This window comes from Amblyraja radiata, chromosome 19 (assembly GCF_010909765.2).
Source record: "Amblyraja radiata isolate CabotCenter1 chromosome 19, sAmbRad1.1.pri, whole genome shotgun sequence".
NCBI classification, from domain to species: Eukaryota; Metazoa; Chordata; class Chondrichthyes; order Rajiformes; family Rajidae; genus Amblyraja; species Amblyraja radiata.
The window spans coordinates 36,825,302-36,851,717 of record NC_045974.1 but is presented as its reverse complement, the minus strand read 5'-3'; the positions used below and the strand labels follow the sequence as shown (position 1 = coordinate 36,851,717).

General features: G+C 39.1%; 2 protein-coding genes across 13 annotated transcripts in view; one reads left to right on the top strand and one right to left on the bottom strand.

The window, feature by feature from the left end:
* grip1 (glutamate receptor interacting protein 1) overlaps positions 1 to 26,416 on the top strand; it is a 596,334-nt gene that overhangs the window by 445,382 nt on the left and 124,536 nt on the right. For 7 of the 12 annotated variants that reach the window (XM_033038253.1, XM_033038257.1, XM_033038252.1 and 4 more), the window contains 5 exons: positions 993 to 1,104; positions 1,213 to 1,281; positions 1,586 to 1,822; positions 2,201 to 2,347; positions 2,469 to 4,743. In XM_033038253.1, the coding sequence (XP_032894144.1) occupies positions 993 to 1,104; positions 1,213 to 1,281; positions 1,586 to 1,822; positions 2,201 to 2,347; positions 2,469 to 2,708 (805 nt within the window). In that variant the 3' untranslated portion in view covers positions 2,709 to 4,743. Of the gene's footprint in view, positions 1 to 992; positions 1,105 to 1,212; positions 1,282 to 1,585; positions 1,823 to 2,200; positions 2,348 to 2,468; positions 4,744 to 26,416 lie in introns of those variants that run through there. The other 5 variants (XM_033038251.1, XM_033038260.1, XM_033038250.1 and 2 more) reach the window with 3 other exon arrangements.
* Positions 4,565 to 26,416, bottom strand: part of LOC116984141 (DNA helicase B-like) — a 73,239-nt gene continuing 51,387 nt past the window's right edge. Inside the window, exons 10-14 of the mRNA XM_033038262.1 lie at positions 12,534 to 12,702; positions 9,373 to 9,519; positions 6,564 to 6,814; positions 6,155 to 6,389; positions 4,565 to 5,321 (exon numbers count right to left, since the gene is read on the bottom strand). Coding sequence (XP_032894153.1) covers positions 5,211 to 5,321; positions 6,155 to 6,389; positions 6,564 to 6,814; positions 9,373 to 9,519; positions 12,534 to 12,702 — 913 coding nt within the window. The 3' untranslated portion in view covers positions 4,565 to 5,210. The remainder of the gene's footprint in view (positions 5,322 to 6,154; positions 6,390 to 6,563; positions 6,815 to 9,372; positions 9,520 to 12,533; positions 12,703 to 26,416) is intronic.

The window sequence follows — 26,416 nt, the reverse complement described above, 5'->3', positions numbered from 1 at the left end:
AAATGGGAACGAGGTCGCCTATAGAGAGGAGGTGCACAGACTTTCTGAGTGGTGTGCTCACAACAATCTCTCTCTGAACACTAAAAAGACAAAGGAGATCATCACTGATTTCAGGCGACATAGAGCGGAGCTCAGGCCACTGGAGATGGAGAGTGGAGAGGGTGCCTAGTTTTAAATTTCTGGGGATCAACATCAGTGAGGATCTTAAATGGTCTGTGAACTCTGCTATAGTTGTAAAAAAGGCGCAACAGAGACTTTACTTCCTCAGAACACTGAGGAAGACCCATCTGTCTGCTAAACTGCTGGAGTCTTTCTACCGCTGTTCGGTAGAAAGCATACTGACTTACTGCATAACTGCCTGGTTTGGGAAATTCAGCAGCTGACAGAGCAGCTCTCCAGAGGGTGATAAAAACTGCCCAGGGTATCATTGGACTCCCCCTGCCCCCTCTGGAGGACATTTACCACTCCAGATGCCGCAGCAGGACATCCTTGTCACCACCTTTTCACACTGCTGCCCTCAGGAAAAAGGTACAGGTCGCTAAAGTCACGCACTGCCAGACTCAAGTACAGCTTTTACCCATCAGCAATCTTGGAACTGAACTCTGTCTCGGGAGCGGGTTATGGGGAAGTAGGGGGGGTGGGAGACTGTTAATTTATGTAAATGTGAATCCATGGGTGGGTTTGGGGAGGGAGGGAGTGTAAAAAGTATGAGTATGTGAATGTTTGAAGTTCTTTTAAATGGAGAGACACAGTAATCTCGTTGTATGTGACACATGCAATGACAAAGCATTCTGATCTGATCTGATCTAAACTACCTGGGTTGATCAATTTATTTATAGATCATTCTTGCCAACTGTTTTGAAACAGTCCAGAGTTCAAAACCAGTGCTTATAATAGTTAAGGCAAAAGTGAATGTCATTTCTATTGATAAAGCTTTGGGGATAGTAGGTATTCACACTTTAAAATTATACCCTTTTTGAAAAATAAATCAGTTATGCAGGTGGACACGATGCGCTAGAAACAGATCATGAAGAAAATTTTTGGTCTCAAGCCTTGGAAGATTTGGAAACCTGTGGTCAATCAGGAATCCTGAGGGAGTTGGAGGTAGGAAGTTTTCACTCTTTGCAGCAGAGGTTTTCAAAGTTGTAAAAGCACAATTTCACACACAGCTGTTGATCTTTCACCTGCATCATTTGGTCTTAATAATTACAGGAACCTAGCACCTCGTTAATGAAGGCCGCCAACCAAAAGGATCTGAATTTGCAAAACTTGGCTATATTGGTATTTTTTTAATTTTAGAGTTGGTGTGAAGCAATAATTCAAGATCTAACAGTCTGATGCATTAAAGACTTCCTGTTAAAACCAGACAATTAGCTGTTTGATATTTAACAGGAAATACAATCTGAGCTAAACCATACTAACAAATCTACATGTGTATTATTTAACAAATTTCAATGGCAAACATTAGTTTTCACTTACGAACATTTTAGTGTTCGCGAGTCTTATCCACCTTCACTAACAGAATTGCCTTTCCACTATTTTCTGGAGCACAACATTTTACAGCTTTTGTTATCTCATCCAACAGGCAACAATCATGTCGGGAAGCACCTTGTGTCTGAATGATGAAAACAGCCCGGCACATAGGCCACTGGAAAGGCAATCAAGCTTCCAAGAGAAGAATGCTGTCAGGGCACATTACACCCAAGCTGCCCGTAGTAATACTTTACCGTCAGATGGCGTGAGATCAAAGTCATTTGCTATTAGGAAGATCAAGCAGGAAATGAAAGAGATTATGTCACCAACACCAGTGGAGTTGCACAAGGTTTCAGATTCCATAAAATATTTATTCTGGTCATGTTTCCTTCTCAATTCCGATTTGTTTTAGGATAGAAACTGGATTTGTCGCAAATGTAATTACCTTTGGCGAATTCCAGGAAATGATTAGATTAGCAAAATTCTGTGTTTTTTGTCCTCCAGCTTACAGTCCACAAGCTTTACATTGGTGTTGTAATTTATTTTTAATCGCGAATGGGTGATTATCAAATATGGCCCAAAAAGAGTAAAATTACATGTTGTTGGATTTTTCCATTACACATGTGGCATATGGTAACAATGCACTAGGTACTGCTGTTGTCTGCTTGAGGACAGTGATGATGGACCAACTTTGAATGTTTTTAATTAATATCTCCATATTTCACAGGTAACACTATACAAAGATTCAGACATTCAGGATTTTGGATTCAGTGTTTCAGATGGCCTGCTGGAGAAAGGTGTGTATGTCAACAACATTCGGCCAAATGGACCAGCTGCCCTTGGTGGTGTTCAGCCCTATGACAGGTTATTACAGGTACAGGGAGATCAACACTTGTATATTTATTCTTGCATCAAAGATCACTACAAACTCAGTAGCATATTTCCTGGAAGTAGACTCCAATCGGATTGATGGCTATTTTGTTTCCTTGTGACAGGTAAATCATATTCGTACCAGAGATTTTGACTGCTGCCTGGTGGTGCCACTAATTGCAGATTCAGGCAATAAACTTGAATTGGTCATCAGCAGAAACCCATTAGCCTTCCAGGAGGTGCTCTCTGAAGATCAGACGTCACAACCAGAAGAATGGAATGAGCAGAATGAAGCTCATACTTATAGGCAACAGAAAGGAAGGCTTGGTAGTACAGAGATCCAAGAAAATACCAACACATTGTAGTGCCAGCTATTCAATCCAATTGACAGACGTTTTGTTCCCCAATGGTGCTAACTCATTTTGAACAATGTTCATTCGTGGGAAAACCCTCCTTATCAACTATTTGCATTTTTCACAGATACCACGTGCACACATTTCATGAATGAATGGAAACTTGTTCCCTTCTCACATTGCAAATGACAAAAGGTTAACAGGTTTGACAGTCTATGCAGGGCACAGCCATGAAACAAAAACTCATTGCCAAGAGTGTTTTAACCTCCCCATGGTGCTTACTGTCCAAATTCTAATTTTTTAAATGATGAACTACGATGCTGCCAGCTGGTTCCTGGGCAATAAAAAAATTAGCATGTTTGAAAATACAGATTGACCATTTAAAAATCATATACAGAAACAACTGTAAAACTTAGTGCAGCATAGTCTTTATCCAGAGTAAGTTTAAAGATGTTTGAATGAAAATTAAAAAACTGCACAATTACTATTAAGCTAGTCTTGAACTAGTTCTGGCCAAAGTTATGTTCCTATTGCTATTAGCCTTTAAGATGGTATTCTGTAGGAGAGCTTTGAAGCAATTATTGGCCTTTATTTATAGCATTTCCTTACGACAGTGATCTGACATAATCAGGGGGACCCTCTTCTGTAGCACAGGATATTAGGGACTAAATCTTAGTTATACTTCTATTATCAAAAGTACTGATCTGCTAAAGAACTCTTCAATGTTAAAGTAAAATACCACCCCAATCCAAACACCACAGGTGACCTTCTCTGTGCTGGGAATTTACAACCTCACCTTTTGCCATGAAGATTCTGATATTGCCATAGAGATTGTAACTGATGAGATGTATCTGCCATGTGGATTACTTAGTCTTAAATCCCATTCCATTTACACACGTCATCCTGAACCTGCTCCTTTGTGTATTCCGTCTTCACATTTTATAGCCCATTATTGGGTTTGGTAACTAGTTAAGGAACGCATTTGTATTTGTAAATGATTGACTTTATAAATCAGTATAACTGAAATTTGAATTTTACTTTGATGTGTATGAACTTAAGGCTGGTTAAATATCTTAGTATTATTGTTGCTTGTGCCTCACTCCTAATAATGGATTGAAACATAGGGGTGGTAGATTCTAACATTCTGACAATAGTGGAGTGACTAACAGAAAAAAAGATATTAGTGTCTGCAGTAAAACTCCAATAATCCACTTGCTACCCAGCCTTTCGGAAAATTTATTTGTTTGGCAACTATCTAACCAGATGATGTTTGTCTCATTCCTTATGGTCTCACTAGAGCCCCGGTTTCTGTAATCCATTTAAGCTCACCCAAGTTCTGTTTACGACACTCCTTTTAAAACATTCCAGGCTCACTGAAATTATATTGTGTAACATCTTTAAAAACAAAGGAACTGCAGGTGCTGGTTTGCAACATAAGACAAAGTGCTGGAGTAACTGAGCGGGTCAGGGAGCATATCTAGAGAACATGGATTCCGTTTCAGCTTGTAACCCTTCTCCATACTGACACGTTAGAGTAAATAAATTAATATCCAATCTGTAAAATTTGCTAGTTCAGGGCCATTCAATATCCCTCAGTATGTCAGATTAAAGGAGTTTTACTTTATATATCTTTATATATCTGTTTATTTATACTATATCTGCTTCTGGTCATATTCTGCCTTGATGAATGTTAAAACCTACTCTCTTATTTGAAAATCAAGGAAATATCTCCACCTCCTTTGAGCCATTAACTGTACAACTACCACACTTGTAATGTTACATTTCCCAGCCTAAATCCATGATGCATATTTGAAAAGAAAACCACTGCCAGCAACACAAATACAGACAGCTACAACCTAGATATGAGATTTGATTCATGTCCTTTGGACAATGTATTTTTATTTGTAACAAACAAGTATTATAAACTGTAAAGTATTTTTGTACAAATTTCCTACTTTGGTAGCATGATATTTATCGTCTAAGGTTTTGGGAATCTTCACTGCTAATTTGTATGAGATATGCAAGATGAAATAAAACCATGTGAGACAAAATCACTATTGTTGTACAATTGAATGTTGTACAATTGAATTTATATATCACAGAAAACTATTTACTGCCATTCATGTAAAATTCAAAGACAGTACTTACATTCCACAAAATATTTTTTTAATTAAAAAAAACTGGTTGCCACAAATTAACATGAGAATACTTATCTGGCATATCTCTGTAACCCATTATTACATTGACTGGTACATGCATTAAAAGTCCTATCACTGGTTTTAAAACATAAAGTTAGTGGAATCAAGGGATATGGGGAGAAGGCAGGCACGGGTTATTGATTGGGGACGATCAGCCATGATCTCAATAAATAGCGGTGCTGGCTCGATTGGCCTCCTCTTGCACCTATTTTCTATGTTTCAATAAACATACCTTTCTGTTTCATCTAGACATATCTGCAATTCCACAATAGCAGTCTATTTGCCAACTTGTCATTTTTGAGTAAAATCTACAGCCTTATTTGTTCTCTTCTGTAAACAACCTTTTACTCGCATTTACTGGTGGTGATGAGTTATCAAGTACCATCATCTCAAACTTTGTACAGCCAAGAGGTGATTCCATTAATATCTGCAAAGTAAAATAACATACATGTGGTTTATTTAAAGAAGTTATCATTTTTTAATTACCATGCCATAAAATAAATCTAGTCATGTTTTAACCGTTTTCAGTGGACACCAATTACTATCTCAGATATTTACTTTGCTACATTTATTAACTCCAATCAATAGTTGCTTGTATCACTGAAGTAAAGATCAGTAATCCTCAAGTTCTACATTCTTTAGGATATGTCAGTGAACATTTTTTTCTTAGGTTACCAAACACAATTTAGAAAGGCATCAGTGGCAGTAATAAGTCCTGAGAAAACAGAATGAACCCATTAATACTTAGCAGCAGATTGGTGTTCAATTCAAGAAGGGACATAGAAAGGGAGGATAAACAAATGATGACACGTTTTGTCAGGTCTTGCGCAACCGTAGCCAATGTAGAATCATTTCAGTTATATTGATGTAAATAGGCGGAAAAATAAAACACTGGTAGCACATTCACAAGTTAATTAAATTAGTTTTTAGCAAAGTTATGGTCAGCAACGACCTTAAAATAATAACCCGTGGCACGATTGGCACAAAAAATAGATGTTTTTAAATAGGATAAAAAAATCATTCTCATTGTTTCTGAAGGACTAACCAACATAAATGACAGCTATTCAGAAGTTGGATTATAAAGCAGGGATGTTATAAGCTCAGAACCCACACTCCTATGAACTTGTGTTCTCCAAAAGCTGCAATCAGCAGTGCTGTTGTGATGGATGAACAACAAACTGCTGTTTCTTACTAAATGACAACATGATCTGGTGTTAATACTTCAGTAATTTAGACCACCCAACAGCTAATTTAATTTACCTTTGAATACTTTGCAGTCGATCCCTCACCAGCTGAAGTATTATCACTTCTCTTACAGCCAGGAGACCAGTTTGCTTCAATTGTTTTAGAGTCAGTTTCCTCAGTAGTCATCACCAAACTCTCTCTTGTTGATGTATCATCAATATGAGGCAAGGAGTTGACTGCTTCATCTGGCCTTTCGCAGGCTCCATTGCATTCTCTGTTGTCCAGCTCCACACTAGAAGACCAGCAATAACTCTGCGCAAATTGCAAATCTTCAGAATAGGAGCCTTCTTTCTGAGATTGTGTGTTCGTGCTCTCATTTACTTCTCCTGCTGTACAGGATGACAAGTTTGGTAATACCTGGGTCGAAGAAGCAGATGAATCAAACAGGGTTGAGCTGGGTGCTGCCACTGCAGAGAGCATGCAACTTGCCTGTTGCTGGAACTGTGATCCTTCAGAGCATGATGCAGCTCCTGGTTTTGCTAGTTTCTCCTGCAGCCATTCACGCAGGCGTGTGTTTCTCTGGTGGACTCTGGCTGTCATTGCTTTAATAAAATGAGCCTCGGATGTAACAACATACACACGTTTGCGCCCTCGTGTGACTGCGGTATAGATGTGCTGCCAGTTCTGTCTTCCAGCCGATCCCACAACATACACAACCGTGTCGGCTTCAGAGCCCTAAAGTAGAAAAGGATTGTATTTCCATTAGTGTTTCAAACCCATTCGGCAGACTTTAAGGTCCCAAGTTATGCTTAGTTAGTGCAGCACAGCCAAAGCAGCAGTCTAGGGCTGTAACTAATGTGAACCCTCAAAAATTGGGAAAGTAACCTGGTAATCTTCCATTCCTGATTGCTCTCCATTAAATACAATTGTAAATTTCACTTCAGCTTTGATAACCTACACTCAATGTATGAATGATCACTGAGGAATAGAGGGAGCTACCAGCTCTGTGAAACAAGAGGGAAAAAGAAACAAATCAAATGCAATTCTCATTCTTCATGCAATTGTTCTTTATCTCAAATTCCTATCATTGTATATTTTAATTCCCTCAATGAAAATTATGTTTGATTGTTAAATTATCCTTAGAACTGCATTAGCTTTTTCTGCTCAATATTCCATAGAGAAATCGCATCATTTTCCAATGGCTAAATTTTGTAATAACCTCACCATTAATGCGACACGTAATCTTCCAACAATTCACAGCATGAGGCAGTATTCTAGAGGTGCATTATTAGACCAAACAGTAGTTTCCAAAAACATAGCCTTTGTGGCGTCAACTGATACACAGACCACTGATGGTCGAACCCCCGTCAGTAGCTATGAATGCTGGCACATGTCGTCATGGGCTAGGGGGAGTGTCCTGCTACATTAGCTTATCTCACCTTGAGATCACCACAGTCAACAGGTAGCTGAGCTCGAGAGAACAACCTCGCTCAGCTACAGCAACAATGACAATTAAGTTAGTGGACCAAACCTACATGTAACACCTGAATAAAACTACTGTTTGAACCTGCCTGACGTCTGGCCTTTTCCTGACCACGTTTGGTGCCGCTACATTGGTGACCTCGACTATCCAAATTGGAAATTTGGATTTCTCCCGATGCACGCAGCCTCGGGAGACCTGATGTCTGAAGCCGACTGCCCAGCCCTGCAGAACGACGCTGCCGCCAACCAGGCCCTACAGTAAGGTATGCCGCAGGCCGCCTAGGTCAAGGGGCGCGGTCCAGTGACAGTCCTTGTGTGACGGCCGCCAAGCTCTCCCACATGATCTGCCCGGAGCCGACCATCGGAGCAGAGAGGTTGTGGCTGCCGCCACTTCCCCACCAGCTGCTGCTCACCGGAGTGAGAAGCCGTGGCTTCCGTCGCTTCCCCACCAGCCGTCGCTCTTCCACCAGCCACTGCTGCCCTACCAGCTGCCCCAGGAGCTGCGAGTGTAGCAATCTCCTGCCCCCAGCATCTCTGACGCACGCCTGACGGCCCCGGGAGCGGGGAGAGAGTGGGCCCGCCCATTTCCCCGCCGGCTGCTGTCCAGGGCCTAGCCACCCAATAGGGCGGGCTTACCTGGGGCGACTGCCGAAGACTCCCTTCTGCTCCTCACCTGCGCGGACCCGAGATCCCTGGGCACTGGCTGCCTGTCCGGCCCAGCAACAGGTATTGAATCGCTGTTGAAGGTCACCTCAGCTGGTCAGCAAAATGGCCGACGTGGCCTCCTGAAACAAGCGGCTGACCGACTACAAAAATGGCTGCCGCGTCCGGCCGGAAGAGATGCTCGACCTTCCCTGATCGCCGTCCACAGCGCCACCTTCCGGCCGGATGCCGTCCCTGCAGCCTGACCACCGGCAACAGCGCCTCATTCAAGTCGGAAGATGTCACTTCAACCTTTGGTTTTCCAGCACAGCTTCCCATCCTGCACCATGGACACTGGACAATTTGAACTTACCTACCACTTTGCACGTGATTGCTCACTGTAGTTTGTGTTCTTTCTTTTCACTTTGTTTACACTGTATCACCACGCCGGGTTTAGCAATCAGTTTATTTATTTTATTTAGTTTTTTCTTCATTGTTGCCGACGTTTCCCAGCCGTTGCTGGGGGCCGTATTTCTCAGGACACGATCCCTTAGGTGGTCGAGGAGAAGCGACTGTGTCTCTTCCGTCCGGCTGCTTTTGCATCGGTCTCCTCGCACCCCTCGGCATACCTCGGGATCGCCCACAGCTGGAGCGTCGACTGAACCCGTGGGCCTCTCCGTCCCGACCCACGCCCGGGGCGTCCCCGACCCACATGCAGGAGCCGCCCTCGACCATTCTATTCCTCCTTTCGGTTCCGGCGGGGGGTGGGGGTCCTGTGACGTCAGCTGATACACAGACCACTGATGGTCGAACCCTCGTCAGTAGCTACAAAGGCTGGCATGTGCCGTCATGGGCTAGGTGTAGTGTCCTGCTACATAATCTTATCTCACCTTGAGATCACCCCAGTCAACAGGTAGCTGAGCTTGAGGGAACCCCCTCGCTCAGCTACAGCAGCAATGACAAAATTGAATTATGTTAGCGGACCAAACTAACATGTAACACCTGAATAAAACTACTGTTTGAACCTGCCTTACGTCTGGCCTTTTCCTGACCACGTTTGGTGCCGCTACACCTTCAATAGTCAATCGGTTCCATACAACTCTTCAGAGGCTACGTGCAGTTCAATGTTCAATTTCATTTATTAAGTTATTCAGTACTACGTCTCATACCTGAAAGGTGTGTATTGTTCTGGCCCATGCATGTGCCAACTTGCATTTCTTCTTTAATTCTTCAAAATTCACCAAAATCTGCTTATTTTCCTTGTCATCCAGTAACAAGTAACGTGTAGTAGATGTATTGGTTTGTATAATTTTATCCTGCAAGCCAAACAAAAAAAGCTTTACAAGACCTTCTATCCACACAAGCACAAAAATATTTGGTGAAGGTGGCGTACCGTATGCTTGTCTTCATCCGCATGGGATTGACTATTGGAGTCTGGACGTCATGTTACTATTGTATGAAACATTAGTGAGTCCACACTTGGAGTATTGTACACATTTGATCGCCACAGAAAGAATAAGATACAGCTATAGAGGGTGCAGAAAAGATTCACAGGTATGTTGCCTGGATTGGAGGGCTTGAGTTTTATGGAAACACCGCATAGCTGGGACTGGTTTCCTAGTGCAAAAGGATGCCGAGAGATGACCTCACAGATAATTATAAGATTTAGAGGGGCATCAATAGAGTAAATAGTCACAGTCCACCCAGGAGTCTAAAACTGATGGGCAGAGTTTTAAGGTGAGAGGGAAAAGATTTAAGGCTAAATTGAGGGGCATGTTTTTATATGGAGAGTGGTGTGTAAATGAAACAAGCTGTTAGAGGCAGGTGGGGTGGAAGATTGCAACCTTCACGTGGTCCGCCCTGTTTCGACTAATGCAATCAACTCGACGTCCACGCGAAAGAAGAAGAAGAAGAAGAAGAGGCAGGGATAGAGGTTGATACAAAACCAGCATTTTTTAAAACCTCTTGGAATGGATAGAACAGCTTTAGAGGGATTTGGGGCAAACACAGGCAATGGGGTTAGCACAGATCTTGGTCAGCGTGGACAAGTTGGGGAAAAGGGGCCTGTTTCTTTGTGAGACAGAACTCAAATTAATGAATGGTAAATCTAGCATTGGTCAATTATTTCTTCACAAAAGAAATTTGTTTTTTTATAAGGCAATTTGCTAAGGCAATGTTGTCAAAATCCAAAGAACCATTTAATTTCAAATCAAAGTGCTGATGTAACTCAGTAGGTCAGGCAGGAAATCTGAAAGGCATAGATAGGTGACGTTTCAGGTTAGAACCCTCTTCAGGCCGCTGTTAAAAAGCCTCCAGCGTACAGAAGAAAGGCATACGACATGTTGCTACCAGACGCCGCTCATATTGGCGAGGACCCATGGAGCACACAGACAGCAGGCATGTGACTTATTTAATCTTTTACTAATTCTTTTAGTTCAATTCACTATACTTTAATAAATTTAGTTTCTTTGTACACTTGAAATGTTACTTCATCATTGATCCAAATCCTCGATACCTGCTTGTATCATTATAGATCTGCACTCATCCAGGCAAGAGATGTGCTTGTAGTTCATTGCAAGGCTTCCAAGTGTTGAGAAATGAGCCATTCACAGCAGGAAACCAAGTTTCCCACAAGCTTTCATAGTCACTGCATATAACTAGCTGCATCAGTTGAGTTTCTGATCAATCATGACCCTCTCCTAGAGTACGGTGGTAGAGAACTGAATGATGGTAATGATATTGAATTTTTAGGATAAGTGGTTAGATAATGTTTTGTTGGAGGTGATCATTGCCTGCTACTCATGTTAAAGTTTGTTTCACTTCAAACAAACAAAAACACAATAAAATTAGTAATTAGATAGTAAAATCTTTATTTTGCCAGACATGTGTGTCTGTCACTCTGACAGTATGTAGATACTGACTATACAGAGTCACTCTATCCCCACACAAATGGGTAATGTTAAATCAGATATATTTATAACCCAATAATCAGCGATTCAGCAATACTTTATCTACAGAGCATTGTACAGCCTCTTGCTTGTTAAGATTGACAGGTTCTTCCGAGAGAGGAAAGGTTAGCCCATATATGGTTATGCTACAGAAGCTATTTTTCTGCAGATCAAGCATTTGATTTTTTGACCTTGTTGATCGATTGTTTGGACATTGTAATCAGTAGAGCAGAGGGAAAGAACCGTTGTCTGAACATTCTTCTGATGTTTATAAATAAAGGAAAACACCCATGAAGTTGTGCTGTTATCTCGCTCGTGTTAGGAAGAATGGCAAAAACATCTTTGTTAGCCTTGCTAGTGTAATAGGAGAAAGGTGAAGGCATTTCTTTATTGCTTCTAATTCTACAGCTGAATCCATTTTGTAACTTTTAAATCTTTGAACTTTCTCACTCATGACATGAATGTTATTTTCCTCATTTATCACACCATGCCTGAATGTTGTTTAGATCTTGCTGAACTCAGCGTACACTGTTTCACCCTCTAATCAATTTAGAATGTAATTGAACGTCATGTGAATGTCCCCACATCTGGCTTTATGATGAAAAGAAGATAATTTATGAAATAGTTCACAATTCTTGGTGCAGGGCACTGAGAAACTTGCATTGTTTACGAAAATCACAACCATCTTCCTTTGTGCCACATGCGACTCCAACAACGGAGTGCTTTTCTGTTGATGTCCATATGTCTTCTTGATGCTGCACTCAATTAAATAATTTGAGTGCAACTTAATGCAAGTTGAGTGAGAGTGCTGCTATCAAGGGCAGTCCCTCTCACTTCTGGAATTCAATTCATTGGTCCAGGTTTGAACCATGGACATGATAAGCACTAAAACCTAAACTGTGCATTGGTGATCAGGTGCATTGCTGCAGTGCGACCCGATAGTACTGTCAATACTGCTGATAAACAGTTGACTGATGAAGCTGTAATGAGTCAGATTGGATTTATTCTGCAGTTTGTGAAAAAGAGACACCTGGGCTATCCTCCACATTGAGAGCAGATGCCATATTTTTACTAAAAAATATGAAAAAACTGACTAAGTCCTAGAGCTTCCAACACTCCTTTGGAAGATTACTGTTGCAAGATTTCATATAATTATGGGAATAGCCTAGTAAGGGCAACTGAGGATATGCAGAAAGTACTGTTAATTTAGAACATGTTGATAATTCAGATCTGACAAATTATAAGTACAATTTCAAGTAGTTAAGTCTATACACCAAAGGGAATGCTTGATTCCAGCTCATTTTAGGCATTTGAATTTGTTCCAATAAAGAATGTTGATGTTAAGATACCGTTTAATTTTTACAAAAAGATCAAAGTTTTACCTCCGTGATAAAAAAGATTTCTCCATTACATAAGCGACAATTTTCCTTCATCTCCTTCGAATCGGTCTCAGACTCTGTTTTTGAGATTTTAGTAAAATCCACGACATAAGCATTCCTAGTGCAGCACACTTTGTCACCAACCCGGAAATCAAACATTTTTTTATGATCTCTGAAAAACAAATTAAATTTGTACGACTTTAATCAGTATAGTGTTTCCCATTTTGAACTGCATAATGTAACAATAGTGGCCAACATACCTTAGTAAGATATCATTGCTGCATCAGGATCACCTTTAACAGCATAAAGTACGACACCAGAGAACTTTTGTTTTTAAGCACAACACAGATGCTGTCATGATAATATACAGGGTGGTGACAAGGTACTATGTGATTTACATTTGGTGCAAACTTGAAAAAATGCAGGAACACCCAAATTCTCATAATCAGAATAGAACCATGTGAGTGGTAAGAGGTGGTAGAAACTCTATACATGTAAAACGTAAGGCAGTTACTAATCCCATATTCCTTGATACCAAAATTCTGTCAAATTTTGGAATATATCCAGCAATTAAGTAATCGCAGCATTCTTGGGTATAAAATTCCAAAGGTTTACGATACCAAATAAATCTTCACAACTTGGTTGAAGGCCAACTCCTTATTTTAATGCTATTACATATGGACATGCCAGGGATATCTCACTTAGAATAGTACAGCACGGAGAAAGAGGACTGTTCTCCTTTTAATATAGAAGCGATCCTCTTCTCCCCGACAAAATTGAACAACACAATATATAAGAAGAACCCAATCATCCATAATACAATACGAATTTGGAAATAAATAAAATCAACTTTAAAATTAAGAAACCTATCACTTTTAACTCCAATAGTTAATAATCCAGCATTTAAACCATCTTTCACTGACAAAACATATAGCCATTGGAAAAAATTGGGAATTAAAAGGATCGGCGATATGTATGAAATGGGAAACTTGCTATCATTTCAACAATTACAATTAAATTACAAGCTGAAAAATAACCAATATTTTAAATACCCTCAGATCCGTGACTTCCTGAAAAAAATATATACAAGGATACCAAGCTTTAACTCTAGACTCATTGGAAGAAGCAATGAACAATAAGGCTGAGTCAAGGAAATTAATATCATATTTATATAATAGCATCTTAAATATAGAATTACCATCCACAGAGGCACTTAGAGAAGAATGGGAACGAGAACTACTGATAAAAATCCCGAAAGAAACTTGGGAAAAACACCTGATATAATCACATAAATGTTCGATTAACGCAAGACATAACTTAATCCAATTTAAAATTCTACACAGATTATATTACTCGAAAACTAGACTGCACAAATTCTACCCAAATACTTCCCCCATTTGTGACAAATGTTTGTCTCAAAATGCCACTATAATACACTCTTTTGTCTCTTGTATAAAACTACATAAATTTTGGAGTAAAATCTTTGAAATTTTCACAAAATTACTTAAGATAAAACTTGATCCTAACATTCGGATTAATGGAAGACGAGAATGAACTGAATATGTTTCAAAAATCTTTCCTTAATTATGGTTTAATAATGGCAAAAAACCTTATACTTATATTTTGGAAAAATACATCGATACCAACTCTTAAAATGTGGATTTCAAACATGTCTGAAACCTTACATCTTGAAGAAATGCGATTCCTCCTAACAGACAAAGTAGACCAATTCTTAAGGATTTGGTCTCCATTTGTCGACTTCTTACAAGCATATGGTGCAACACAAACGTAGAAATGATCTGTTTCAGGATTGGGTGGATGGTGGTCAAGAATAATAAATAGCTATCTCGCCTTCATTCTTCTGCTTACTACCTATTCTTCTTTTCTCTCCATTTTCTTTCTTTTCTCCTTTCCTTTTTCTCACGTTCCGGGATCACACACCTCTCTATTTCTTTTCTATTCTTTTTCTGACTCCTTTTTACTGTTAAAATAAAAAAAATAAAAATAAGAAGCTGTACATGAAATGTAACATGTCAATATATACTAAGTATCTACGGTACCATATTATTGTACTTATTTCTATATTTAAAAAAAAATAGTACAGCACAGGAACAGGCCCTTAAACCCACAATGTCATATAAAACATGATATCAAGTTATACTAATCTCCTCTACATGTGATACATGTCCTTCCAGTGATTAATATCCATGTGCCTATCTAAAAGCCTCTTTGCTCTATCATATCTGTCTCCATCATCCTCCATGGCAGCGAGTTCCAGGCACCCACCAGGCACGTATGAATAAAAAAATCTTAATCTGCACTGCTTTAAACTTTGCCCCTCTCACCTTAAAGCTATATCCTCAAAGTAGAGGGTACCATGGGGAAAAAGCTTCCAACTGTCCACCCTATCTATGCCGGATTATTTCATATGCTTCTGACAGGGCTCCTGTCAACCTCTGACACTCCAGAGAAAACACTCGATGTTTGTCCAACCTCTCCTCATAGCAAAAACCCTTTAATCCAAGCAGCATTCTGATAATGTAGAAACAAGGAACTGCAGATGCTGGTTTACAAAAAAAAACAAAGTGCAGGAATAATTCAGCAGGTCAGGCAGCATCCCTGGAAAACATGGATAGGCACTGTTTCGGGATCGGGAACATTCAGACTGATTATAGTGGGGTGGGGAGGGGGGTGGGGGGTGGGGAGAAAACTAGAAGCGACAGGCCAAAGCATGGCAGATAATAGCGGAGCACAGGTGAAGGAGGGTTCTGATAGGCACATGGTTGGACAAAATGATTTAAGTGTTGAGAATTGTGAAGTCAGAGGAAGGAATGCAGGTGGAGGCGAGGGGTGGGAGGAGGGCAGAAATAGGTGTAAGTCCAGGTGGGGAGGAGAGAGGGGGGTGTTGGGCAAAAAGGGGAGTGGGTTGTTAGAGGTCACCTAAAATTGGAGGTCAATGTTCATATCAGTGTACCTCCAGTTTGTGTGTGGCCTCACACTGGCAATGAAGGAGGCCTGGAACAGAAAGGTCAGTATGGGAATGGGAAGATGAGTTAAAATAGTTAGCAACAGGCCATGATGGATCAAACGCAAAAAAAATTACAGAAAGAGGACATCTTGGATGTCGTAGAATGGAAAGCCTCATCTTGGGACCAAATGCAGCATAGATGGAGGATTTGAGCATTCTGGTAAAGCTCTTCTTTACCCGAGCCTCTACCTGGTAAAGCTCTTCTCTACAACGCCTCTACCTGATTCCTGGGGTGACTAGAACTCCACACAGTATTCCAAATGCATTCTAACCAAAGTACTATACACCAGCAACACGAGTTCCTGACTCTGATAGTCAATGCCCTTTACCAATAAAGGAAAGCATACTATACATCTTCTTCATCATGCATTCTATTTGTGGTGCCACTTTCAGGGAGCTATGGACATGAATCCCAAGATCCTTCTGTGCTTCAATGTTGTTAAGGGTCTTGCCATTAACGGCATACTTTCCCCTTATATTCGACCGCCTGAAACCAACGCCTCACACGGCTGGATTAAACTGCATCCACCATTTCTGCTGATCTCTATCCTGCTGTATAGTGAGAGCCTTCTCTACAGTTTGCAATACCATCAATTTTAGTACCATTTGCAAGCGTACTAACCAACCCATCTACTTAATGTTTGCTTATAACCCATATATGCTTAAGTCATTTATTCCAGCCAGAATAACACCTATCCCGTTCTAGCAGGAAAATCAGAACAATTCTTACAGATATGGTCTCCTTTCATCGATTTATTACAAGGATAATATGGTGCAACATAACTTTAACTGTTTCAGAACTGGGTGAGGGGTGTGGAAAGTTATGAAGTAGGAATATTCCTTTACTTTTCTTTTTGTTTTTAATATTATTAGAAGCAAACATATTATGGTAAAATATAATTACATATTATAGTAAAAACTTTCCATGTATATCAATCATACATTATTAAAATTTTCAATTGTGGATTGATTCTGCTTCTAGTTTTTTTATATTTATAGATAGTAAATAAGAGAGAAAGAGTGAGAAAAAAAAGAATTACAAATGTCAAAAAAGAAAAAAGAGTGGAATGAATTACTAATAATACATCATTGGAGATAGGTTCGTAAATTATAAAGTATAACTTTTCATCTAATCCAGAGTTCAAGCTTCAGTTGGGTTTTTGTGTCAGGCCAATCTATCCCTTCAAATAGTTAATGAATGGAGACCATATTTTAACAAAAAGTTCTTGTTTGTCCATTAAGACAAGTCTAATTCTTTCCAGATGTAGGGTCTCCGACATTTCCACGATCCACATTTTAATTGTGGGGGTTATAGGACCTTTCCAAAATTTTAATATTAATTTTTTCCCAGTTATTTTACTGTAGTCGATGAAGTTTCTTTGGCTTGTTGTGAGTGTTAAACTTTGTTCTGATATTCCAAGTATTATTACTTTTGAGTCTGGATCCAATTTAGTATTAACAACTTCAGAAATTATTCCAAAAATATCAATCCAGAAATATTTTAATTTTTGTACAATTTGCAAAAGTATGCGTTAAGTTGGCCTCTAAGTGCAGACATTTGTCACAGATAGGAGAGATATGTGGGAAGATTCTATTTAGTTTTATTTTGGAGTAGTGTAATCTGTGTAAAACTTTAAATTGTATTAAAGCATGTCTGGCATTTAACGAGCATTGATGTATATATTGTAGACTTTCGTCCCAAATATCTTTCGTTATAGGTTGACCTAATTCATTTTCCCATGTGTATCTATATAATTCCATCGATGGTACCTCGCTGTGTAAGAGGGTGTTTTAAATATGTTATTAATTTTTCAGTGTTAGGATGCTTATTCAAACATTCATCAAGAATTTCTGGTTCCCTAGTCCTATAATCTTGTGTATTAGATTTAACATAATCTCTAATTTGTAGATATCTGAAGAAATTATTTGAGTGTAGTCCATGGATCTGTTGTGTCTCTTGAAATGAAAGAAAAATGCCTTTCCTATAAAGATGTCCAATCTTTTTAATTCCGTAATTTTTCCATTGTGTGAAACCTTTATCCAATATGGATGGTTTGAAGAAAGGATTGTTTACAATGGGAAGACAGTGATATATTATCCAATTTTAAAGCTTTTTTTTTTGTTTCCGAATTCGTATTCCACTATAGGTTTTTTTGTGCAATTTTGTGCAATTTTGTGGGAGCAAACATAATCTAATCTATTTCAAAAGGTAAACAGTCTTCCTTTTCTATCCTTAACCAATCTTGTTGCTGATCCATTTCTTCCAGCCAGAAATTCATGTTTTTAATATGGACTGCCCAAAAATAAAACAAAAAAAATTGGCAAGGCTAAACCTCCATTTATCTTTGATTTACATAAATGTTTTTTGCTTATTCTATGATTCTTATAATCCCAAATGAAGCTTGTAACAATGGAATCGACTTTAAAAACTACATTTTGGGGGATATATATCGGAATTAATTGAAATAGGTACAGTAGTTGCGGTAAAAAGATCATTTTTATAACATTAATTCTACGAAGCATTGAAATGGGAAGTGTTTTCCAATACTGATTATTCTTATGTAGTTTATTTAGTAAAGGTGGGAAGTTTAATTTAAATAAAGAAGTAGATGTCTTTGTTACATAAATTCCTAAATATTTAAGTTTGTCTTTAACTATTTTAAAAGGGGATTGTTGTAATGTATGTAAATTGAGTTTTGTTATTGGCATGATTTCGCTTTTATTCCAATTAATTCTATATTCTGAAAACTGACCAAATTGAGTTATTAGATTTAATAGGTTTGGAATACTAGTTTCTGGCTTTGTAATATATATTAATACATCATCTGCATATAAAGAGATTTTATTCATTGTGTCTTTAGTGTTATACCCGTGTATTTCTGGGTGGGCTCTAACGCTTTCTGCAAGAGCAAATAATAGTGGGGATAGTGGACATCCTTGTCTACAACTTCTAGAAAGATTAAATTTAGTTGATAACATTTGGTTTGTTAATATTCTAGCTGGTGGGTTAGAATATAAAAGTTTAACCTATGTGCAGTACTTCTCTCCCAATTGAAAATTTTCCATCACCGAGAATAAATATGACCATTCTACTTGGTCAAATGCTTTTTCAGCATCTAATGAAATAATTGCTAGATCTGCAATAGGAATTCTATTTGAGTATATAATATTGAATAGTCTTCTCAGATTATAAAATGAGTAACGTTTTGGAATAAAACCTGTTTGGTCGGGGTGTATTAATTTGTTAATCACTAAACTCAATCTATGAGATAAGATTTTGGTTAATATTTTCTGATCAGTATTTAAGAGAGCTATTGCTCTATATGAACCTGGGTCTTCAAGATCCTTATCAGTTTTTGGTATAAGTGTTATTGTAGATTCATTTAAAGTTTCTGGGAGTTTCTGTTGAGTGTAAGCATATTTGTACAGTGTCTGTAAACGTGGAGAAATCAGATCATAGATTTGTTTATAAAATTCTGAACTTGGCCTCAAGACCTGCGACCTTTCTGTTTTTTAAAGATCTAATTGACTCTCCGATGTCTTTTACCGTAATTTCAGCACCAAGTAGTTCTCTCTCTTTCAGATCTAAACCCGTAAGATTACATTTCTGTAAAAATGTTTCCATTCCTGCTGATTGTTCTGTCGTTTTAGTTGAGTACTGTTTTTGATAGTATCGTAAAAATATGTCATTGATATCTTTAGGCAGTGTCCCTTGTCTGATCTAATTTTGTAAATTGTTTATTCCCCGTCCAGTTTACGAAGTTGACGTGCTAATAGTTTTTGTGGATTATCACCAAATTCAAAATTTAATTGTTTTGTATGTTGATAAAGTTTTATAACTTGGTCTTAGTATATCTTATTTAACTTATATTTCAGTACTGCAATTTTATTGTGTTTTACAATAGATGGTACTGCTGCATTTTCTATGTCTAATTGCCTTATTTCCATTTCCAATGTCTGTTGTTTGGCCCTACTCTCTATATTAAGAAATGCTTGGGAAGAAATTAATGCTCCTCATACAAATGCTTTGAATGTTTCCCAAAGAAGGGAAGCAGAAGTTCCAGGGCTATCATTAGCCTCATAGAACATATTAATCTGTTTTACACGGTATTCATGACATACCTTTTCTTTTAAGATTTGGGGATTAAGTCTCCATTGTGACTGTTTCTCGGCCATTAAACATTTATGATTAAACTAAACGGTTTAATCATAAATGTTAGTGGAGCATGGTCCAAGATTATGATATTATGATATTGCGAGTTATAGGTAAATGGGATAAGTTTAGAGTCTACTAAGAAATAGTCTATCCTTGAGTAAGTTTTATGCACCGGTGAGTAAAATGAATATTCTCGACCAGATGGGTTTTCAATTCTCCAGACATCCTTAATGTTGGTAGTATTAATATATGAGTTTAGAAATTCACTTGACTGAGATTTTAATTTTCTTCGAGTTGATGATCTGTCTAAATAAGCATCCAGTGTACAATTTAAGTCTCCACCAATTATTAAGTTATGTTGTGTGCATTCCGGGATAATGTTGAGTATTCTCTTAAAAAACAGGGGGCTATCAAAATTTGGTCCATATACATTAAGAAGTCACTTTTTTTTTAGTATTACTCCCCTACTAATACAACATATCTGCCATTGATATCTTCTATAGTTGATATATGTTTAAAAGGTATACCTTTGCGGATTAATATTGCAACCCCTCTAGATTTGTGAGAATGAAGAGTGATACGCTTTAGCAATCCATTTTGCTTTCAGTCTATGTTGAGCTTCCTTTTTAAGATGTGTTTCCTGGAGGAATATTATATCTGCTTTAAGTGATTTTAAATGAGCTAATACTTTACCTCTCTTGATTGGTTCGTTAATTCCCTTAACATTCCAGCTACAGAATTTAATTCCTTCACCCCCAATTTTCATATTAACGTCTTGCATCTTATGATTAGGGTGGTCAATGATAGAGCAGATGGCTCAGCACATTAAACCCTACCTTACACCCGAACATCAGGTAGATGAATTTTAGGTCTCGTCGGTTTTCCTCCCGGACATATCTCCTTAAATAAAACCTATAATTCCATTCCAAATAAAAGTTATAATATAATATAGGATAGAGAAAATAAAAAAAATGTTATGTTAGTAAAGTGAAAAGAGTAAAGAAAGAAGAAAACTACAGCTATAGTTAGTGCAGTTAGTGATAGCCACCCTAATGTGGCTAAACATCTAAGGATTTCTTTTCTTTTCTGTTCTGTTTTATTTTTTTGTTTGTTTTCTTCTTCTCTACCCCTTTTTTTAATTTTTTTTTTTTTTTTTCGCTCTTCCTTTCTGGTCTCTTTTTTTTCGACATCTCTATGGGCTCTTTCTCTCCATCAATCCACAAACTACTAATTGTTAACTTCTGGGGCCTACACATCACTACTTTTCTTAATCTCTTCTTTTTTCTTCTTTTCTTGCCTCTATTATTTTTCTATAGCTAAAAATTTAACAACAACAAAAATAAAATAACACCTATCCTCCACAACCCTCTGTCACTGTGGAGCCCATGCATCATAATCTTCTAAACTATGCAGTACAGGCCTACCTCAGTCATCTCAATGCCTCCTCATATAATAATTCCCACCTCACAAGTATTACAGCTACAAACCTTCACCCCACTATTCCATTGCAAATATATCCTTCCTTCAGGAAGGGGACCACTTTCTCTTTCTATAGCAATGTCTTCCACAGAATTCTTAAATGTCCCAATCTTTGGCCATACTGCTCTTTATGACAACATTCAGCTGGACATCTATTTTGATACAACTTTTACCTTATCATATCTGATAATTGAGCCATTTTTCCTGCTGTGGATCTGCACTTTTTTATATACAATTTACATCTTTCATGCATTAATTCTGGCAGGCAGGTTTGCCACTGCTACACGGGTGGTTTTAAACTGAATAAGGGGGGTGGGGTGTCAAATGGGATAGTTGAGGACGGAGTTAAAGGGAAAGAGAGTAAAGGGATTGTTAATGACCCCAGAACTAATGGGAAAGGAAGCTCACAAAGGGATAGGAGAGCATGGCCAAGTGTAATAGGGATCGATGTGAAAGGTGAGATGCGTAAGGAATTAAAAGTATTGTATATGAATGCACGAAGTATAAGAAGTAAAGTAGATGAGCTTGAAGCTCAGTTAGAGGTGGGTAGATATAACATTGTGGGGATTACTGAGACGTGGCTGCAGGAGGATCGGGCCTGGGAACTTAATATTCAGGGTTATACATCCTATAGAAAGGACAGGCAGGTGGGCAGAGGAGGGAGGGTAGCTCTGCTGGTGAGGGATGGAATTCAGTCCATTGTGAGGGAAGACATAGGAACTGACGAGGTAGAGTCACTGTGGATTGAGTTGAGGAATTGTAAAGGCAAGAAGACACTAATTGGTGTTATTTACAGACCTCCAAATAGTAGCCCGGATGTAGGGTGTAAGTTGCAGCAGGAGTTAAAACTGGCATGTAACAAAGGTAATGCCACTGGGGATTTCAATATGCAGGTAGACTGGGAAAATCAGGTTGGTTCAGGACCCCAAGAAAGAGAGTTTGGAGAATGCCTCCGAGATGGATTCGTAGTGCAGCTTGTAATGGAGACGACCAGAGAAAAGACAATTCTGGATTTAGTGTTGTCCAATGAACCAGATATGATAAGAGATATGATAAGATAAAATAAAAGATGTATAACACAGCAAAGAGTAGCTGGAAGCCAGAGGATTGGGAAACTTTCATAGGACAACAGAAGGAAACAAAACGGGCAATACGGGCTGAAAAGATGAAGTACGAAGGGAAGCTGGCCAGGAATATAAAGAAGGACAGTAAAAGCATCTTTAGATATGTTAAGCGAAAAAGAGTAGCAAAGTCAAATGTGTGTCCCTTGAAGGCAGACATGGGTGAAATTATTATAGGCAACAAGGAAATGGCAGAAGAGTTGAATAGGTACTTCGGATCTGTCTTCACGAAGGAAGACACAAACAATCTCCCAGATGTACTGGAGGACAGAGGATCTAAGGGGGTAGAGGAACTGAAAGAAATTTTCATTAGGTGAGAAATAGTATTGGTTAGGCTAATGGGACTGAAGGATGATAAATCCCCTGGACCTGATGGTCTGCATCCCAGGGTCCTCAGGGAGGTGGACCTAGAAATAGTGGACGCATTGGTGATCATTATTCAATGTTCAATAGATTCAGGATCAGTTCCTGTGGATTGGAGGATAGCTAATGTTATCCCACTTTTCAAGAAAGGAGCGAGAGAACACGGGGAATTACAGACCAGTTGGCCTGACCGGTGGTGGGAAAGATGCGGGAGTCAATTATTAGAGGTAATAATGAGGCATTTGGATAGCAGTAAAAGGATTAGTCCAAGTCAACATGGATTTATGAAAGGGAAATCATGCTTGACTAATCTTCTGGAATTTTTTCAGGATGTGACAGGTAAAATGGATGAAGGGGAGCCAGTGGATGTAGTGTATCTAGACTTTCAGAAAGCCTTTGATAAGGTCCCGCACGGGAGACGGGTGACTAAAATTAGAGCACATGGTATTGGGGGTAGGGTGTTGACATGGATAGAAAATTGGTTGGCAGACCGGAAGCAAAAAGTAGGAGTGAACGGATCCTTTTCAGAATGGCAGGCAGTGGCGAGTGGAGTGCTGCAAGGCTCGGTGTTGGGGCCGCAACTGCTTACCATATGTATTAATGATTTGGAAGAGGGAATTAGGAGCAACACCAGCAAGTTTGCGGATGACACAAAGCTGGGTGGCAGTGTGAACTGTGAAGAGGATGTTAGGAGGTTGCAGGGTGACCTGGACAGGTTGAGTGAGTGGGCAAATGCGTGGCAGATGCAGTATATTAGATAAATGTGAGGTTATCCACTTTGGCGGCAAAAACAAGGATGCAGATTATTATCTCAATGGGGTTAGGTTAGGTAAGGGGGAGGTGCAGCGAGACCTAGGTGTCCTTGTACACCGGTCACTGAAAGTTGGCTTACAGGTACAGCAGGCAGTGAAGAAAGCTAATGGAATGTTGGCCTTCATAACAAGAGGATTTCAGTATAGGGGTAAAGAGGTTCTTCTGCAATTGTATAGGGCTCTGGTGAGACCACATCTGGAGTATTGTGTACAGTTTTGGTCTCCTAATTTGAGGAAGGACATCTTTGTGATTGAGGTAGGTTCACGAGATTGATCCCTGGGATGGTGGGACTATCATATGAATAAAGATTGAAAAGACTAGGCTTGTATTCACTGGAGTTTAGAAGGATGAAGGGGATTCTTATAGAAACATATAAAATTATAAAAGGACTGGACAAGCTAGATGCAGGAAAAATGTTCCCAATGTTGGGCGAGTCCAGAGCCAGGGGCCACAGTCTTAAAAGGGGAGGTCATTTAAGACTGAGGTGAGAAAACATTTTTTCACCCAGAGTGTTGTGAATTTATGGAATTCCCTGCCACAGAGGGCAGTGGAGGCCAAGTCACTGGATGGATTTAAGAGATAGTTAGATAGAACTCTAGGGGCTAGTGGAGTCAAGGGATATGGGGGGAAGGCAGGCATGGGTTATTGATAGGAGACAATCAGCCATGATCATAATGAATGGTGGTGCTGGCTCAAAAGGCCGAATGGTCTCCTCCTGCACCTATTTTCTATATTTCTATGTTAATTCTTTAACCATTAGCCACCTTTAGTCATACACATAACCTTGCATGGGATGCTTGTGTGAATAAGAAATCGATTTCCAGTGTCCCTCATTTGGAAATTTCAGGAACCACTAATTAAAAATGTATTATTAATAATGTTGACAGGACATCCCCTCCAGCACAGTCAGAAAATAATTCAACAACTGCATACAGCAAGAGTTTCCTTGGGTATTCCTTACAAACTTACAAAAGCGCAGAGTTAATAATTTACCGATTGCTTCTTTTTGTACTTCATCTTAAATCCTAAAAGACTAAGCAAATGTCGCATTAAATTCTGAGATCTACAAATTTATCTCACTTCTAAAATGTTCAGGTGATATTCCTCTCACTACCTCTGATATGAGGCTCACAAGTCTATAATATCCCAGAATCTAATTTAAAGAGACTAATTTAAAGATCAGCTGGACTCACTCCTTGCCTGCCTGAACTTCTCATCAAAATAATCAATTCAGTTGGCCCTCTGCTTTTGGCAGAAATGCTCAAATAACAAATGTGCCTGAAGGCGATGTAGCGTGGAGCCTCCACCCCTTCAATGCACTTGGCCACCTGATGAGAAAAGGCAAATGTAGGGAATTTTGTCTCCTGTCAAAGCTGCACTCTATTTTAAAGGTGTTTTAATATTTCCGTCATTTATAGACATCTTAAAAATAGTTTATAGATATCTTAAACACTAACTACAATTAAAAAATTGTAATGCAAACTACAATTAAAACATTTATGTAAAAATAACATTTTATATCCTAATCTCCAGTCTGGTGAAAGGAATGTGGATGCTGATCCTACACCAGGTCAGACTAACGAGGTAAAGATTCCCTGGTGTACGGCTGGGAAATCCCTGCAAGAGACGTTCTGCCACTCTTACTCTTTCCAACTGCCTCCAGGTGCTCCAGCTTCCTACCACATCCTGCAGACATGCAGGTTTATAGGTTAATTGGCCTCAACTAATTGAAAAAAAACAAAAACTGCAGATCATGGGAGCCTTAAATGAAAGATATTGAACCTGAAATGTCATCTTTACTTCTTCTTCCATAGATGCTACTTAACTTGGGTGTTTCCGGCATTTTCTGACGTTTGCTAGACTAACACCTGGAATGGGACTTTATCTTATGAGGAAGGTTGGATAGACTAGCCTTGTGTCTGGTGAAGTTTAAAAGAGAGACATAGGACGATTAAAAGACAGAAGATCCCAAGGAGACTTGACAGTGTGGATGTGAAGGGAGTGTTTGTTCTTTCTTCTATAATTCTACCACGGTTTTACCAGTTTCAAGAGGATGATGGAAAAAGATAGAACCAGCCCTCAAGTCAAAGTCATAAATATGGAGAGGCTAATTTTGATGGCATCAAATTGGGACTCATAATAATTGTCTTGGAGAGGGCATTTGCAGGTAAAGAGACATTCAGAACATAGGAGGCTTTTAAAAGTAAAATTTTAAGAGTTCAGGTCATCTTCCTGTTGGAACAAAGGGCAAGGCTAACAAGGTTAAGGAACCTTGGTTGACAAGTAATATTAAATGCGTAGGAAAGAACTGCAGGGAAAAGGAGCTGCACCTGGACAGGTACTTGAATGAACAAGACAGAGGAAATTCAAATTAATGCAGACAAGTGGGATTAATATAGATAAGCATGATGGTCAGCCTAGACAAGGTGGGTTGAAGGGCTTGTTTTATACACGACAACTATCACTTTTGCTGCAGAATGTAGAACCAGTAAGAAACCCCTAAAAGATAACAAGGTGAATTTGATTTCTCTCTTAGTCTCTGGCACTCTCTTCCTGCAGAAGCAGATTCTTTGAAAAGTTTTAAGGCAAGGAAGACAAATTATTGAAAATTAAAGGGGTGGAAATTTTGCCAGATAGATGGGAATACAAAGTGGAGTTCATCGTGAGATCAGTCAATAATTTATTGAGGAGCAGGCTCAGTTGGTCGAGTAGTTTACTTATGCTCCGAAGATGTATCCAGGTTTGTATGCTCTCAATAAGTAGAAGAGCTAGTTTAAATGATGAACTGGACTAAGTACGGCCCATTGGGTCAAAGTCACATGGGAGGCCTGGTCCCTCAACGCAACCCATTCCCCAACGTAATATTCCACCACTCACCCGTTCCCCCAACGCAATCCGATCCCCCAATGCAATATTTCACCACTCA